This window comes from Embiotoca jacksoni, unplaced genomic scaffold (genome assembly GCF_022577435.1).
Source record: "Embiotoca jacksoni isolate LCO1_2020_lvr unplaced genomic scaffold, fEmbJac1.0.p SCAF_16, whole genome shotgun sequence".
In the NCBI taxonomy this organism is placed as follows: domain Eukaryota; kingdom Metazoa; phylum Chordata; class Actinopteri; family Embiotocidae; genus Embiotoca; species Embiotoca jacksoni.
Window position 1 is genome coordinate 6,122,511 of NW_027185296.1, and position 18,210 is coordinate 6,140,720.

Below are 18,210 nucleotides of genomic sequence, written 5' to 3' on the forward strand. Positions count from 1 at the left end.
TGGGATTTTATTGTTAAGAGACTGAAGCTGGGATGACTTCTGATTGGTTAAGAAAATACAAATACAATAGGAGAATGAGGGTTAATGTCTATCAGAAAATATGTAGAACTGTGAGATGAGTTAGTGAAATGCAGATTACTGCCCGGGCCCTGAGTGACTCCCTCCCCTCCTCTCTCAGTCTGTCTCCCTGGATGTATTAACCTATCTCTGACCCAGATAATGCTTCCTCAGTCTCAGCATTGACAGGATGAGAGGAAGAGGAGAGGAAGAGGGAGAGGAGAGGAGAGGAGAGGGAAGGAGAGGAGAGGAGAGGAGAGGAGAGGAGAGGAGAGGAGAGGAGAGGAGAGGAGAGGAGAGGAGGGGAGAGGAGAGGAGAGGAGAGGAATATATGAAATATAACGTATTAAATTGACATCCTCTGTAGTTTCTTGGAGATCATTATAGGAATCTGTCCTCTACCAAGGTCAGTGGTGTCAAGCTGAAGCAGCTAGTTCCCAGAGCCAAAGTTAAGAGGCTCCTTTTTTCCCTCCTGCAGGAAGAATTCTGAGATCATCAAAATTCATGTCCAACAGAGCAAGAAACTGTTTGCTTCTTCGTACTGTTTTTAAATTATGTTCTTTTAATGACTGATATATATATAAACCTTCTCCCAGGAGGATGATATTGATTCAGAAAATATCATCATTACATAACAGAAAAGGACTCATTTGAATTTTTGGGATTAAACTACACTGACTACAAGTTTTTAGTGTTAATAGCCATTAATGTAAACAATGGATTAAACTGGAAGGCTTCAGTTGTGCTGTGCAGTTCTCTGAAGTATGGATATGTGTAGTACATGCGTGTATAATTGTGGTGCATTATGTAAAGTGCTCCCCCTCCCCCCATAAAGCATTCAAACCTCAACCTCTTTATTTATCGTCTTATCTGCCCCTCTGTAGAAAAGCTCGCTGAAGCCCAGAGACGATTTGCCACGCTGCAGAATGAACTGCAGTCGTCACTGGACGCTCAGCGCGAGAGCAATGCTCCGCCCGGCCTGCGGAAACGCAAGACCATGTTTCACCTGTCACAGGAAGAGCGCTGCAAACACCACAACATCAAGGACCTGAAGCTAGCATTCAGCGAGTTCTACCTCAGCCTCATCCTGCTCCAGAACTACCAGGTTTATAGCACATACACTCAGAGATGCACCTGCATGCAGGTTAATTAAAGTTCAGTGATCAAAATAAGGAAACAAGCAATTGTCTAGATTAATAATCACTAATATTTTCATACAATGCGTTATGCTTTTTGTTGTTCTGTTTGTTGTTGATCTGTAACAGCTGTCCCCTTGTTGTCGTCCACAGAATCTGAACTTCACTGGTTTCCGTAAGATCCTGAAGAAACATGACAAGATCCTGGACACTTCTCGCGGGGCCGACTGGCGTGTGGCTCACGTGGAGGTGGCACCTTTCTACACCTGCAAGAAGATCACACAGCTCATCTCCGAGACGGAGGTGCCAGCTGCTGCAATCACACGCATACACACTATAACTGTAACACAGAGACATGAACGGAAAACAAAACACATACATCAAACCCTACAACAAAAACTCCCACCACTAAAAGTAACTGTTGTTTTTTTGCGTGTAGACCCTGGTGACCACAGAGCTGGAGGGAGGAGATCGTCAGAAGGCCATGAAGAGGTTGAGAGTTCCTCCACTGGGGGCAGCTCAGGTCAGAAGTACAGCTGCTTACACCGGAAATCAATCAGTGATTTGTATATCTAAGTTTTACCTCTCAAAACTCTCGACTTTTTACCTCTCCTGCAGGGTAATGCCTAATTATATCTTCAGGATGCAGGAAGGGTGTTAATTTTTAAAAGTAGTAACTAAGAAAATTTACTAAATATTTAAATATTTGTATATATAAATATATATATATAAATATTTGCCGTCATCTATGTATTTATTTATGTTTGCCTGTACACAGATAAAAACCAAAAGGTGAGAGGTTTTCATGACAGAAATAGAGGGAGTAAGATGGGAAGACACAAAGAGAGAGGAAACCATCAGCCTTCAGTATTGATTTTATAAGTGCCTTTCCATTGTTGAACAGACAGGATATCTTTCAGAAATAATCTGGGCCAGTGGCCCTTCACCCCCTGATGTTATATCTACTGTTATTACTGCATTAATTAGTGTCATGTCAGGCCCACAGTTTGCAAATGTTCTTGCAGGATGTGCCAAAAAAAAAAAAAAAGACTAGAGATGCATCAGTGGTATCTGAATTTCTGAATCAGTACAGTGGTTAGGTGTCTGTATTAATCATGTTTCTTTTGTATTTCTCTCTGCCTGGATCAGCCTGCTTTGGCCTGGACAACCTTTCGTGTGGGTCTCTACTGCGGCTTCTTTATCATCCTTGCCATCGCCTTCGTTCTCACTGGTGAGTCACACAAACATTTGAATTAATCCTTTTTCAGTCCCGCCTAATTTTGAATGTGTCCCTGTAAGATATCTGGTAATTTTGGTAGGTTGTTTGAGATTGATAGACAGTGTGTTACTTCATATTTTATCTTCATCAGGTGCTGTTTTCATCCGCTACGAGAACGTGTGGCCTCTGGTGCGAATCTATCGGGGCGGTTTCCTGTTGATCCAGTTCCTCTTCCTGTTGGGCATCAACACGTATGGATGGAGACAGGCTGGAGTCAACCACGTCCTCATCTTCGAGATCAATCCCCGAAACAACCTCTCACACCAGCACCTGTTTGAGGTCAAATAATGCATGCAAAACACAAAGGTTTCTGTAATTGGACTAGAGTCCCGTGTTTTCAGGAAATATACTTTGTGATAAAGAAAGCCAACTTTAATCTCAGATTGATAATCATATATTATTTAAGTATGCACCGGGAATGAGTGGGGTTGTTTAGTCACAAGGGTAATCCAGACATTATCATGTAAAGTACAATTTCATTCAGCAGAAACAGTATGTTCCTAAAGTCTACAGGGTTTTATTTAGACCCTAAAATTACAAAACAGAACATAATTTGCACTTCATTATTCAGATTACCGTGTTAATTCTGATCATGTGTCAAAGATGCTTTCTTTTAACGCCGGTCTCCTCTGTTTTCCCTCTCTGTGCTGCAGATCGCTGGTTTCCTGGGTGTGTTGTGGTGTCTCAGCATCCTCTCCTGTCTTTACTCAGAGTACACCTACCTCCCCATGCAGATCAACCCCCTCATCCTTTATGGCTTCATGGTGCTTTTCCTCATCAACCCCTTTAAGACCTGCTACTACAAATCACGTTTCTGGCTCCTCAAACTGCTGGTCAGTCCTTTACTGAGATTTATTTTTATTTTTTTCAATTCAATGTCATTTTTATAGCGCCAAACCACAACACAAGTTATTTTTAAGGCACTTAAAATAGTAAAGTCCTTAAAACAAAACCTTTCAGCATTATAGAAAGGAGCCCAACAAATTTAACAATTCCCATAGAGCGAGAGCCTTGTGTAGTATATGATTCAAAAAGGGATTAGACAAACTGTTGGTGACAAGGGTGTAATTTCTCTGTCTTGGTGATATTATGGCATTAGTTAGCTGTATGTGTCTTTCAATGCTGTGTACTTTGTTACCATATTGTGCTGCAGTTTATGCACTGAATGTGTATATGTGCGCATGTGTTTATGTGTACGTGTGGGTTCGCATGTCAATCTCACACAATGAATTCAGGTACCATTTAGATATCCATCTCAAATCTCATGTTTACAAAATCCTCCTATGTTACTCTGTTCTTTGTCTAAGATGTGCTACAGGAGGGTGGAGTGTGTGTGTGTGTGTGTGTGTGTGTGTGTGTGTGTGTGTGTGTGTGTGTGTGTGTGTGTGTGTGTGTGTGTGTGTGTGTGTGTGTGTGTGTGTGTGTGTGTGTGTGTTGTGAGACAGAGGGCAGAGGGTTGAGGGATAATAGAATGCAGCTCGTCTCAGGGGAGGTGGAGGCTGTGACTGTGCAATCATTACAGGCATAGATCTATCAGTATGCTGATGCCCTGAGCTCCTCCGCCCCTCCTCCCTCCTCCCTCCTTCTCTCCCAGCTTCAGCAGCCGACCCCCTCCTCATATACTTGTCTTTTCCTTCACAGCTCCCCACAGTCCCCAGCACGCTCCCTCAGCCCTCTTCCACTGATGTGGCTCCATAATAAGTCTTTATTGTTCTTGCACCGACACAAATTTAGAGCGGATATAAGTCATTTTTTATGATGATCAGACATGTAGTGCCGTGGCTTAAGCAATAAGTGATTAAGGATATATCAGAAGACACTGTTGTTTCATTTGAGCAAACACTGTTGTTTTCTGTCTGTGCATGGCGTGCTAATGTCCTCTGATGACAAACACCAGACAGAAGAAAAATATTTCATCAGAGGACAAAGTGCAGAGCCAGCACCTGGATTACCAGTGTTTGCTCAAGAAATGAAAACTTCAACATGAGAGTGCAGTAGCTTTAGCCTTGAGACATCCTCACAGGGTGGATATGAGCAAGATGGTCACCCGATCGATACTGACTTTGACTGACAGGTTCAGAGGAATACGTAATGAGCTGATATGTGTAAAAACAAAACCAGATCAATATTCTTTGACATTTGCTGCGAAGGGAGAGTATGAAGGGTTTATGTGAGAGCGTGTGGATGGAGAGTCACTCCTGAATGGCAGACGTGGCCTCGGGGGGTAAATGGAAAGAGTCGAGCAGGGTTGTATCAATTTACAAAGCGTCGTCAATAACTGAGCTCCTGCCAAAGTCATATCCCGAATAACATTCCCTGAGAAACGGGCCACAAAACAAAGGCAGGTTGTTTCATGTTTGTGTTGTACAACAACGATTAGTGGCACACAAATAAACCAATTCATGCATGCTGACACAAAGCACAACTCATTAGAGTGTCCTGCAGCGTGCTGATAAGGTCCGGAGGCTTCATCCTTCTGTGTGTTGCAGATCATTAATAGAAGTCGCTCCCTGCTTTGCACTTCGCTACTGGAGCACTGCAACAATTACGTGCTAATTATTTGTCGACTAATTCAGTTCCAGCGTTGAAACATAGACTTATCTGAATCAATGTGGCATCTGAGGTCAAGTTTGCAGCAGTTAAATCAGCCAAGGTGTTTTGTAAAATGCACCAAACATTTTTACTTGTGCTTTAAACTATTCCCAGTTGCAGAGGTGTATCGTTGCATTTCTTCTCTTCACCTGCTGTCTTCTACACTCTTGTTTGTCTCCAGTTTCGCGTGTTCACTGCACCATTTCACCGAGTGGAATTTGCGGACTTCTGGCTGGCTGATCAGCTCAACTCACTGGTGTTTGTCCTGATGGACCTGGAGTATCTCATCTGCTTCTACGTCTTTGAGCTCCAGTGGAGCAACAGCAAGGGCCTGCTACCCAAGTTTAAAGGTGAGGCTTCAACCGATGGTCAGAATGGCTTTACCTTTAACTTTATGTTGGTTTTGCCATCTGTCCCTGGTCCAAAAAAAGAAAAGAAAAAGTATAACAACTGAAAATACTTAAATTATACACTAAAATGTCTCTAGACTCACAATTTTCCCCAACTCCTCTCAAGAAGAAATACTAATTTGTGTAATGACAACAGCCTGAGTTAACAACGATGCATTTCAACATTTGTAGTCCCACAGAAAGTGCATGTTTTTTAATACTTTTTTTCTGTTACTGGAAAAGTTATTCTCTACGTATGTGTAGAAACATCATGTGTATTCATGTCTCACAGAACACTGATGAAAAGCATTTAGTAGCACGTTAGAAATTAAAAAGGAAAGACAAACTCAAGTAGATATAAAATATAAAAGAGGCATGTTGAGCAAAGTGGAAAAACAAAAATTGCAACTCTTAAACACTAAGGGCCTGATTTACTAAGATCTCAAATAAAGGGTACTAAATTGTGTGTTTTTTCCAAAAGTTTGCACATTTATTTTGCACCCGTTTTGCGGGTGATTTATTAAAAGTTATTGCGTCTTTGATATCAGGTGCAAATCGCTGTATTTAAATGAGGTGTTTGCGTGTGTTAAAGTGATTCCAGCAATGGAAAACAGAGATAATGGAACGTAAATGCTTGGCCACACAGAGGTCGGCATGTGACTCTCATAATGATGAGCTGTTTAGTGGGAGGAGGAATGTGGAGAGGGTGTTGTTGTAGAGAAAAAGCAAAGAAAATGAAAAAGACAATAAGAGATAATAACATAATAATGTGCTATTTTATATTTTTCTATTCCAGATCCTGACAACTACGTGTGCCACAGCTACTCATACGGTCTGCGCGCCATCATCCAGTGTCTGCCCGCCTGGTGCCGTTTCATCCAATGCCTGAGGCGTTACCGTGACACCAAGAGGGCCTTCCCGCACCTGGTGAATGCTGGGAAATATTCTACCACCTTCTTTGTCGTCACCTTCGCCGCCCTCTACGCCACACACAGAGGTAGGACCCAGGACACACAAACATACTGTAATATCTATTTAATGAGTCATGTATCTGAGGTAGTGGGTTTGATCTGAGCTGAGGAGACATGGCAACACATCCTCTGTCAGCTGCACAGATGTAGCTCCCAGCACTGAATTATAGAAGAACTCAAAAGAGACACAAGTCTGTCTGAAGCTGGAAATTTACAAGCTAAAGCAACAGCACTGGTGTGTTGCTGTGTTGAAAGAGCATGTCAACACACAGGCTTCGCAGGCTTTTGTGTTGAGTCTTGTGCGTGAGAGAAGATGTGACCTTGAGTGCAAGCGGTAGAAGCTGGCCTTGGTTTCCTTGTCAGTGCCTATAGCTATATAATGGAAATGGGAAAGGTTTGTCAAACACTGCTGTGGAGAAGGAAGGAGGGATATTTCCAGTTTAAATCTACCAGAAACAAGATGAGAAGGGAAAAAAAACACATGAAACGAGAGTGATCCACATTAATAGTCAAGTCACTCTCCCTCTGACAGCTTCACAATTAGCCTAAAATTATTCGGATTCAGAAGTCATATCACAAAGCAGTTCATGTTCAAAGACACAGAGCCCAGGCAATAAAAGTGTCCCTTTAGCTTGCAGCCTTTGCATTTCAGCTCTCCATCACAGATATTTGTCCATGTGGCTCGTTTCAAAGCAGGCGCTCATGCATTTAAACTCTAACTGGCATTTTGCAGGCAAATGTATTTATTTCCCAGCAAAATGCCAGCTGTGAAACTTCATCTTCAACCTTTTACGCTGCTAAATGTTATGTCTCGGCATGACTTTATTCTTTTCCCATATAAATTTAAATCAATACATTTTCTTGGCAAGCTGACTGCCAGTCATGTTGAATGCAACAGGAAGAGAGACAAAGACTGACAGACTTCTTTTTTTTTTTTCCTTCCACAGCTCAGTAGGAAAGGCATCCATTAAACCATATCCTTTCCTCCTCTTCTGGTCTGAAGCCTGTGTACCTTTAGACTAATGGCCTCTCCTCATGTGTTATTCTGTATGAAGCTGTCTTTGATAATGGAGGCAAAAACTGATCACTGGTTAAAGTGAAGGAGGAGGGTGGGAAGACAGATACTTACACACACTCGTGGACTGTGAGTGGGGAAGGTTGAGGAAATTGCCTGATGTCAGGATATTTTAAGTGTCTCTTGCAGAAATTATTGTTCTGGTATATTTTGAAGCTTTTGATGAATGAATGTGGGTACCAATATCCTTCATCTAAATATGGAAATGATGCGTAAACAGCCTCAGACACACCACAAGTATAAGGTACTGATATTCTCTCTAGTCTCAGTGTAGACAGGACAGATGATATCTGCATCACCCAGCAGACCTGCAGAAAGTACAGCCGGTCGGTGTCGTGTTCATACCGCTGGGTCCAGCTGTAAAAGGCACCCGGAGTGTCAGTCAACATCTGGCAAAGGTCCCAGTGTCAGTGAGTGGATGTGTCACCTTCATTGCTAACCTGATCACAGCTCCGCTGGTTTCAGTGTGACCTCACTGCCTCGCCACCTCACTAATTCCTGGAACTGCCCACATTTAGCTCCGGGAAAGCAAAATGATTAAACCATAAATGCAACAAATATATCATGGGCTTCTCTTCAGTGAACTGAGTGGTGTTCATTGGCCAGAACTTCCATTTGCTGATCTAAATCTGTAAAATTACGAGCCAAAGTCGTCTCTCTAGTGTTTATGGGTCAAACTGGGATGCAGCATTTGGAAAGAGAGTCACAAATTTATGTTTTTTGTGGGGTTGAATCCTTTTTTATGTGGTGCAGCAGCCTGTGCAGATTTCTCCCTTTAGAGAGACTTTCAGTTCAGTGCTGTGAATAACTGATTGGACACCGTCATGAAAGTGTAATCTCAGCAGATGCTCTGAGGCCTGTAACCCGAGACATGATGATGGAGGATTTCCTGGTTTAGGCAGGCAGAGTTCCCAAACCTTGTGAGATGTAGTGTGAGGCCTGACAGTGAGGCAGATGCTTTACTCAGGATCAATACAGGCTCAGCTTTATGTACAGTTGCTTAAGACGTATTGCTGTTTTGGATGCAGGGGAGTTAAAGGCCTAATGCTATTTAGACTCTTTGGATTTATCCAGTGGCTTAAAGCACAGACATAAGAGCAGGACAAAGAGAGGGGATACCACTATGCAAAACGTAAATCAGAAAGTATTATGTCCAGTCAGTGCCTGGATCGTTCTAAAGACGCCCGTCTGTATGTGATATCAACATCAAATCCTCTCAAACCAGCCAAAATAACCCCCAACCAGAGAGGAACATTTGTCTCGTCTTGCTGGTCTCTGTGAGAGGTCGACTGGGATGATGAGGTGTGGAAATGGATCGAGACCAAAGAATCAGTAAATGTAGTACTGATACAGCAGCGAGAGGAGGGGGGGAGAGGAGAGGAGAGGAGAGGAGAGGAGAGGAGAGGAGAGGAGAGGAGAGGAGAGGAGAGGAGAGGAGAGGAGAGGAGAGGGGAGGGGAGGAGAGGAGAGGAGAGGAGAGAAGGGGAGAGGAGAGGAGAGGAGAGGAGAGGAGAGGAGAGGAGAGGAGAGGAGAGGAGAGGAGAGGAGAGGAGAGGGGAGGGGAGGGGAGAGGAATTACCCACCTGGGGCTGAACATGTCTGCTGGAATAGAGATGAGCCCAGAACTGACAGCTTTTATAACTTCATTTCATGTACTGACCCCTCGTTCATTATCAGGAGAGGAATTGCTGCACACACATTAACCAATGAAGATAAAACGACTCTGCTCTGAGCCAAACCTCTCTCTCTCTCTCTCTCTCTCTCTCTCTCTCTCTCTCTCTCTCTCTCTCTCTCTCTCTCTCTCTCTCTGTCTGCCTGCTTGAACTTTAATTCACCCCTGCTCAGGCCAAACAGACTCCTGCTACGAACGGTCACATCTGGATTCAGACACAGCCTGAAAGTTTGAACAGCACTGGATATGTTGAGATGGAGCTCACAGTGTTAGAATTAACATATCTGGTTGGATGAGGTATGTGGGTAGTGGTGGAAAAAGTCCTTAAGATCCTTGACTAAAATGACCAAACCACACAAAGCACAAAATGTAATTGGAAGTATTAAAAGTAAAAAAATACTCACTCATGACAATTTACCCCTCTAATCGCAATTATTGTTTACTTGTTAATACTGATGGAGATATAACTGCTTTAGTGAGGTTGTAAAGTCCCGTGGTTCCCAACCTGGGAGTCAGGCCCTCTCCAAAGGTCACAAGATAAGTCTTTGGGGTCGAGGCATGATTAATGAGGTCCAAAAGAGAAAAAACTAAAGTCTGCTACACAAATTTTTCTTTTGGTCTTTTCTCCAATCATTTTTCTTTTTTTGCAGGTAAATCTCTCCTACTTTCTGTATAGTTAAGCTGAACTCAGCAAAATCACACAGGGGATTTATTCTGTGAATATAAAAATAAAAGAAGAGCTGGAAGAGCTCTTCAGGTGTAATAACTGTTTGAGTGGAGGGGGAAAAAAAACATCCAAAACTAACAAACCTGCTGTGATGTGACTTGGCTGTCACATCACAGTGATGTGATTTTAATGCCAGATGTGCACAGGGTCTTAGTTACCTTCCACCTCTGTGAGACTGAGCGGGACAGGATTCTTATTTCAAACCTTTTTAGAAGATTAGATTTGCCTTCATTTAACGGCTGACACTTTAAAGAGAGACTTGGAACAGGGGCAGAGACAGAGAGGACACCCAAGGATTTCTAATTACCTTGTTGATAGATTGTGCTGCCATGGGAACAGATGCGAAATCATTCCAACAACAGGTCTGATTAATCTTGTTGTGAGCTTGATTCCATCAGTTGGAGATGGGCCTGAATCAACTGAGCCCACTGAAGTGCTCTGTCTTTAATAGTGTTCAACCTCCTGGGTGCCTATGGACAACAGTCGTAGCTGTGTGTGTGTGTGTGTGTGTGTGTGTGTGTGTGTGTGTGTGTGTGTGTGTGTGTGTGTGTGTGTGTGTGTGTGTGTGTGTGTGTGTGTGTGTGTGTGTGTGACACAGGCATAGAGATTGAGTGTGTGTGACAGCAGCCAGTGACCACCGTTAGCTCGTACTGAGCGTCCAATCAATGTCCATTTCACAGTGCTTAACCTTTAAATGGTCGAGCAGCGAAGCAGTCGGGTGGACAACAACATCAGACCTCACAGAAACTGAAGGGTTAAATACCTCAACACTTTACAGGCTGAGGAAATCACATCAGTGGATATTCTCCAGTGAAAAGAGTCTATTGTCCAGGACTAAGTTGAATGTACAGCTGCGGCCGTAGGGACTACTTGCATCCCATCGCTCAGCTGCGGCAGCGAACAGCACAATGGACGCGTCAGTTTATGGAGCAGTGCAGCAGTAATTCTCTGTTAGAAATGTCCCCACTCAAATCCCCGGCGTCTCGTTGGCTGGCAGCAGGAAGAGGCAGCGACTATAATAAATGGGAGCAAGCCTGGTCTCTGTCTGTGTGAGTAACTGAGAGGCCGCTGGGTGCTGATTTATACATCAGGCCCCACTGAGGAACAAGCAACTCACATCCAGTGCGCTCCCACATAGACACAGAGGCGCTGCTGAGCACAGCTGATCACACTGGCATTACACAGTACATCAAACAACTGTAAACTAACGTAGAGACTGTTCAACAGGCTTATCATTATCATCAACAAAAGATTAACTGTTCAAAAATAGGATGATGCCAAAGGATACTTTATCTGGAAACTGGAGAACTTGTAATATTACCATGAAACTGCAGTTAAAAGCTTCACATTATTAGTGAATAATGCAGCCGACAAGTCTGAGTATTTACTCTGCCAACAAAGTACAGAGTCCTTATTTGGACATTAGAAATATGACAGATGGATGAAGCTGTCTTTCATTCCTCTCTACATACTTTCACAGCTCGGAGACACTCGGGGCAGAACAGGCATGCCACTTTTACGCAATTAAAATCATGTTGATGCTTATCATGGAATCAAACACTGAATTAAAAGAAAATTAGTACAACTACTTATCATATAATTTATCAGTTTATAAACTGAAGATGAATCATCAGCAATTTCGATGATTGATGAATTGTTGATGGGATTTATGGTGTGAACATTTTCATATTTTTCTGTTATGTTCTTTAATATCCAGAGCAAACTGACGGCAATTTTCCACTATTTACTGACACTCCATAGATAAACAATGAAGCGAGTAACAGAAAAATTCAAATAATTGATACTTGACAGATTCTTTGATAATAAAAAAATAACTGTTAGTTGCACTTCAATAAGAAATACATAGACCTGCATGAGTCATGCATGTCATGTCAGCCTTCTAGAAGTTAGGACACAGTGTTTGGAGAAATGTGTTTTATTAGGACAACATACATTAATATTGGCATTAGCTCAGAAGAACACGCATATACGCACTTCTTCATGTCTGACTTCTGAGTGGAGCCACAACACAATGCAGATTAAATATTTTCTCTTTTTTTAAAAACAGTTTTGTGAACAGTGTTGTAGAAACTCTATAGTCTTGAAAGTATAAATCTTAGTGAAGACATGAACACTGTCTCTGGGTGTTTCTGAAATGAATCATTGCCATTGCAATCATGACAGCAGGGATCCCTCTAGTGGTCCAAATATGAATTAAACGTTGCACCCACAAGTTGAGTGAGGTGGTACATGTGAAGCTCCTGTTTCTTTAAGATGTGAACAGATCATGAGAAGGTCATTGGGACTTAAAGGAAACTCTTGAATGCAGTCATTTGACGTTAGTTGTTATTGTGTGTTTGTTTCAGAACAAGGACATACGGACGCCGACATGTTCTTCTACCTGCTGATCGTGTTCTCCACCATCAGCTCCCTGTACACACTGATCTGGGATCTGCGCATGGACTGGGGTCTGTTTGACCGTGGAGCCGGAGAAAACACCTTCCTCAGAGAAGAAATTGTTTACCCACACAAGGTAAAGTCTGGCAGAGACCTCCTACACACACACACACACACACACACACACACACACACACAGACAGACTAACCCTTCCTCCTCCATGCCCAGGCCTACTACTACTGTGCCATCATAGAAGACGTGATCCTGCGTTTTGCCTGGACGATCCAGATTTCTCTGACCACAATGACCAAGATCCACTCTGTGGGCGACATCGTAGCTACTGTGCTGGCTCCTCTCGAGGTCTTCAGGTGGGTCTGAATTACATCACAACTTTTAGTTCCTCACAAACTAACAGTCAGATGTGATGCTCTGGTCTACAGGATCAGGAACTCTGACTAAAAAGACGGGTGGAAAAATTCTCTAAAGCTTATAGAGATACAGTAATAAGAGATGATGAAGGCACATCTGTCTACTCTAAAAAAAATAAAAAATAAAAAAAAAAGCCAGACAGTCCCACAGCACCCAGACTGACTTGTACCTTCATCTTCCTCACGGCAGGCGCTTTGTGTGGAACTTCTTCCGTCTGGAGAACGAGCACCTGAATAACTGCGGTGAGTTCCGGGCGGTGCGCGACATCTCCGTGGCGCCGCTCAACGCCGACGACCAGACGCTGCTGGAGCAGATGATGGACCAGGACGACGGCGTCCGGAATCGCTCTGGCAAGAAGACCTGGAAGAGGTCCTACAGCCTGTCACTGCGACGCCCCCTGCTGTCCTCCTCACAGTGAGAACTCCTTACTGACTTCAGGCTCCTTCACTCTGACACAAACATAAAAAGTTTAGTTTGATTTCTGAAGACTGAAGAGGCAACAAAGGATAAATGACTGTTGATTTTTTTTTTTTTTTTTTTTTTTTTTTATCTTAAAAATATACTAATAATAAATAGCCAGACCTGAAAGAGATGAGACATTTCTCCTCGTCCTTATTAGATTTCTTGTATAAGGTAACACTACAATAACGTATATGATATTTATGAAACACAGTCTATCAGTAATGTTCTGGACTTCCTGCCGTCATTGCCCCCGGTGTTTTTACAGCACATTTTTATCAGGAAGCAAACAATGTTAATGATACACACACACCTGTGTTAAATAGAAAAAATGTATGGCATTACTCAATATACAAATATGAAATGTTTCAAACTCAATGTGTAGGATTTAGAGGCATCTATTGGCAGAAATAAAATATATTATTCACAATTAGGTTTTCATTAGTGTGTAATCACCTGAAATTAAGAATAGTAGTGTCTCCTTACCTTAGAACGAGCTCGTCATGTCTACACAGGGAGCAGGTCCCCGTCCACAGAGCTCGCCATGTTTCTCCAGTAACCCAGAAGGCACAAACCAAACTCTGACTCCTTAGAGGGCCTTTTGCCTTTTTAACGGGTTTCGCTGCTGCCAAAGATTCTCTTACATGCATGGAAACAGAGAGCGTGAGGAGAGATGTTTAGTTGGTGACAATCTGCAACCTCACCACTAGATGCCACTAAATCCTACACACTGCTCCTTTAAAAGGTCAAACATAGAACATTAATATAAACAACTCTTTAATCCTCTTTTTTTTCAGATCGAAGAAGGACACAAAGGTGCTTATTGAAGATACGGATGATGAGGCCTTCAGCTGAATCCACAGCGCCAACACACACACACACACACACAAGCACACACTTACACATTTGTACTATACTTATAAGGACCTCATTCACTACCACCCAACCTCAACCCTTCTCCTTCGTAGTTTTAACTGTAAGTCTGAAGCGTCAGCGTAAACCTATAAACCAGCGAGGCCTGTCCTCGCCTTTATAAAACTTACCTCATCTTTACATCTTCGTGAAGAGATTTTGGTCTTTATAAGTATAGAAAAACACACAGTATAACGCAGAAACGCACACAAAGATAAACCCGCTGAAGCACAAGCATGGTGTAACGTTGCTACAGTCGAGGAGAGAGAGCGCGAATGTCACAGTCAGACCGATGGACAGACGTCAGAGGGAAACCTGCACGTTACTGGACAAGATACGACAACACTGGATTATCCTCTTCTTTTTTTAAAGGGACTTCTTTAGTATCTGTCGTTTACGTTGACATATTTGTTCTTTAGATCCTTCTTGAATTTCGTCCTGGGTTTATTTAGGAGGTGCTGCACAAACAGGCTACAGACGACTGTTTACACATCTTTTCTAACTCCACTAGGATCAACAGGGAGAAGACAAAGCCAATCAAAAGACTAAACACTCAGAAATAGAAACCTGAGGAAGGACTCTGCTCACATTACAGCATATCAAAACAAATCAACTGGTTTCAACTCGTTGATTCTTTTTATACTCCCTCGTTTTGTTCTTTTTTTTTTTCCTTTTTTTTTGTTGTACAATCACACACCCTGGAGGCACTTGCAGGAAAAGTGCATTTAATACACAAACCATGACAAAAAAAAAAGGATGTTTTGATTGAAACATTTCTAGTCTGTGAAGTTGCTTTGTATTATATTTCCTATATTTCGATGTGCATTATTACTCTATTGTAGTTGTTAAGTACTTCTACATGTGTCGTTTATACTAGTGAGACTAGTTGGAGCATCCTCACGATGATTTTTGATGTATTTTATAACGTTTGGAATGTTTTTTTCTGCGTTCAACTCGTGCCACGTTTTTTAATGAGCTCCTAGTTAGACCTCAGTTTATTCCCCCAACCTCAGATTAGTGCAAAAACTGGCTTGTAAAGCATCGTGTCATGTTATCTTAAAGTGCCCTGTTAACTACAGCAAATGTACATGCAGTGCTAATCTTTACATTATTTACCAAAGTTTTTATTGTTATGAATGTGACTGCGGCTCGGGTATCTTTGTGCATCGAGCCGAGAACACAGCGCTTATTTAAAGGTGTTTTTAATTCAAATCGGGGTTTTTTTTGGGCTGTTTTAGCAGGCAGGATCTGTCTTGTCGGACATCCCAGTAACATCAGTAGAATTACTCGTATTACTGTCACCATGTATCTGAAGGATAGATAGAAGGATAGGATGCGATGTTTGATAACCTCAGTGGAAATGTGAGTGTATATGTCAGTGGGTCTCAGACTGGGAGCAGGAAAAGGAGCTGAAATGTGGAGCGTTTTTTTTTAACATTGATTCATGGAGGTACATTAACCAAACGAGCACTGTGATGTTTGGAAGGATTCAGTCAGATTCAGGTCAGAAAGATGGACTGTGACAGCACAATGATATGTATTGTCCAAGATGGACAGATTTCTTACAAGGAAGAAAAGGAAATGGAAAAAAGTGATCAAACAGTCCAAAAATGTGGATATGAAAAGGCTTCTTCACTGTCCTTATAGAGCAGAAAGTCTTGTGTGTTGTTTTGCTATTTGGGCGAAGTTTAAAATGTGTTTGCACAAAAAAAAATGCTGTTTCACGTTTGAGATAATTTCATTGCAGTAAAAATGTAACTTGGCTCATTTTGTTTGTTTCACCCTCCAAACTGGGGCCAGACAGAAAACGTTTGAGAACCACTGGTATATGCACTTCGTGCATTGTGACACAGTTTCTATGATTTACCACACGGGGGCGCTGCTACCCGTGTTGCCAGATTAGGCGGTTTTCCACTGAGCTGCTCTGCATCTTTCAGTGTTTATTTGTTAGGTCGTGGATACAATTTTGATTGTAATAGCTTAAACAGAGAATACGTTAACAACATCCTTAAATTAAAAAACAAAACAAAAACAAAAACAAAAAAAACCTGTCCTACTTCTATGACCATCAGGGTTTTTTTTTTGGCAGGCAGTCTTCAAATCTGGTGACACTTCATGAAGTCATTCAGTTCTCTAATAGTTCATATCTACGACCTGTGGCATGTTCCCTTGCAGATCTGACCCTGCACCAGTCAGCGCCCCCGTCACCTGATACTGTTGCTTGTTTGTTGCTATTATTCAGTATCTTAAGACATGATTTCAAGTGTTGTGGCTCGTTGGATCAGATCTAATCGTAGATATTTAAAGTTAGTATCAACCAACGCGAGATGTGGTTCATACGAAGAGCTGCTGGTTGTAATTTCAAAGTGAGTCGCTGCCCGGTGTTTGAAGCTCGTCGGCTTTCAAGAGTAACTTTAATGCTGGTGTGTAATTTGTGTTGGACTTTCTCTTCCTGTTTGACCCCGTGGCTCCCCTCTCTGCTCCGCGGTTCCTCCTTGTGGCGACACCGTGTCACCACCGAGTAGTCGTAAGACGAAGCCCAGAGATCTTGGGGACACATTTCCTACAGAAAACTCCTCTTTCCTTCCCTCTCTTTTATCTTTTCTTTCCCCCTCAGCGGCTGATAGACTGAACAGCTTCTGTGTGCAATGAAAGAGCTAGAAAGTTCAACAACAAAAAAAAAACCTGTGTTGTATCTGTTAAAAGTTTAGAAGGCAGAAAGCTTCTGTCCATTTAGATACACTGAACACATGCCATAAGCACACACACACACACACATAAAACATGACACACACACACACACACACACACACACACACACACGGCCTCTCTCTCGTGTCGGAGAGCACCACACCAGATTGTTTTGTAAAAAGGCTGTTGTCTTGCCTGCATGCTGCTTTAGTTTTACATTGTACATAGATCTTAATTTATTTGACATATTGTGTATATTAGTAATCATTGTAGCCTCCCGACAATGATGGATTTCATACGTTGCCATTGTTGCTCCAGGACAAGCAGTATTTTGTAGGTGATGAGGAGCTTTTTTTTGTTGATTGTTCACAGTCCTGCACTCCTTCTCATGTGTAAATCTGTTTTAACGTGTTTGTATAAAGATAGAAGAAGAAGAAGAAAAAAGAAAAAAACAAGTCCATAGAAATGGAGAATGTGATTGGTTGTATCTTGTTGGTGATTCCTTTGTATTTCAAGGCTCCGTCATCTCCGGGGGGTTTTACGTGCAGGGCTCATGGAGGAGGTGGGGGCGAAGGGAGTCCCGTGTCCTGGAGCTGGAGTCCCGTTGGGAACATGTTGTGTAGGTTACATCTCACAGAGGCGGTGGAGCAGGACACAGGGACTGACCCCCAGTCCAGAGAGGACCCACACCATAACAAGATACCGTTAGACTGATCCCAGATCTGCCCGAGTAGCTCTTAAATATCTCACAAACAGATCTTTACGTGCTCGCCGGAAGTATTTCGAGGTGCTTCACATGTTTTGGCGACCAGCGTTTGTTTCCACATGTTTAGTGTGTGTGACCTGCTGGAAAAAAAAACAACAAAAAAAACAGGGTAATTTTGTACAGTTTGTGTTCGATGAGATGATCATAAGCCCTGACACCCCGTTTTTTCCTCTCATGGGAGGAAACCTCAGACGATGAACTGCTTGCTGAAACCTTCATGATGTTAAAGTGCTTGATATGTGTGCATCCTCCCCTCCTCTTCCTCTCTCGATGTTGTTTGTACCCTTTCTCTAAACTAGCTGAACGTGACAGTGCCTGTGGTTTGATAGATGGATGTTCTACTTTGATAAGATACAAAAAAAATAAAGAAGAAATGCATTGTGGCTAAATGTGATTTAAAGAGACATAAAGAAAGGAAAATGTCTTACAGTCTGAACCATCCTCCCCGAGTCCCTTTTACAGAGTAGTTTGTACATGTTGAGTGTATAACACTGTTCTATGATGGTTTTTCTGATAGTATTTGTATTTCTGTATACACTTTGGTGATCCTGTCATATCTGGGTTTTATAAACCACGATTATTTTTAAACTCACTCCGCCTCGTCCCTCTTCTTCTGACTGACCGTCTTCTTTAATGTCTCCAGGATCTTTGTCCTCT

At 42.3% G+C, this 18,210-nt stretch overlaps 1 protein-coding gene across 1 annotated transcript in view; it reads left to right on the forward strand.

Annotated features, from left to right (window-relative positions):
• xpr1a (xenotropic and polytropic retrovirus receptor 1a) overlaps positions 1-18,145 on the forward strand; it is a 67,401-nt gene extending 49,256 nt beyond the window's left edge. Inside the window, exons 4-15 of the mRNA XM_069150487.1 lie at positions 942-1,162; positions 1,347-1,496; positions 1,633-1,716; positions 2,343-2,424; positions 2,564-2,751; positions 3,126-3,305; positions 5,246-5,414; positions 6,250-6,450; positions 12,265-12,431; positions 12,525-12,664; positions 12,915-13,139; positions 13,982-18,145. Of these exons, the coding sequence (XP_069006588.1) occupies positions 942-1,162; positions 1,347-1,496; positions 1,633-1,716; positions 2,343-2,424; positions 2,564-2,751; positions 3,126-3,305; positions 5,246-5,414; positions 6,250-6,450; positions 12,265-12,431; positions 12,525-12,664; positions 12,915-13,139; positions 13,982-14,039 (1,865 nt within the window). The 3' untranslated portion in view covers positions 14,040-18,145. The remainder of the gene's footprint in view (positions 1-941; positions 1,163-1,346; positions 1,497-1,632; positions 1,717-2,342; positions 2,425-2,563; positions 2,752-3,125; positions 3,306-5,245; positions 5,415-6,249; positions 6,451-12,264; positions 12,432-12,524; positions 12,665-12,914; positions 13,140-13,981) is intronic.
• Positions 18,146-18,210: the final 65 nt, after the last annotated feature.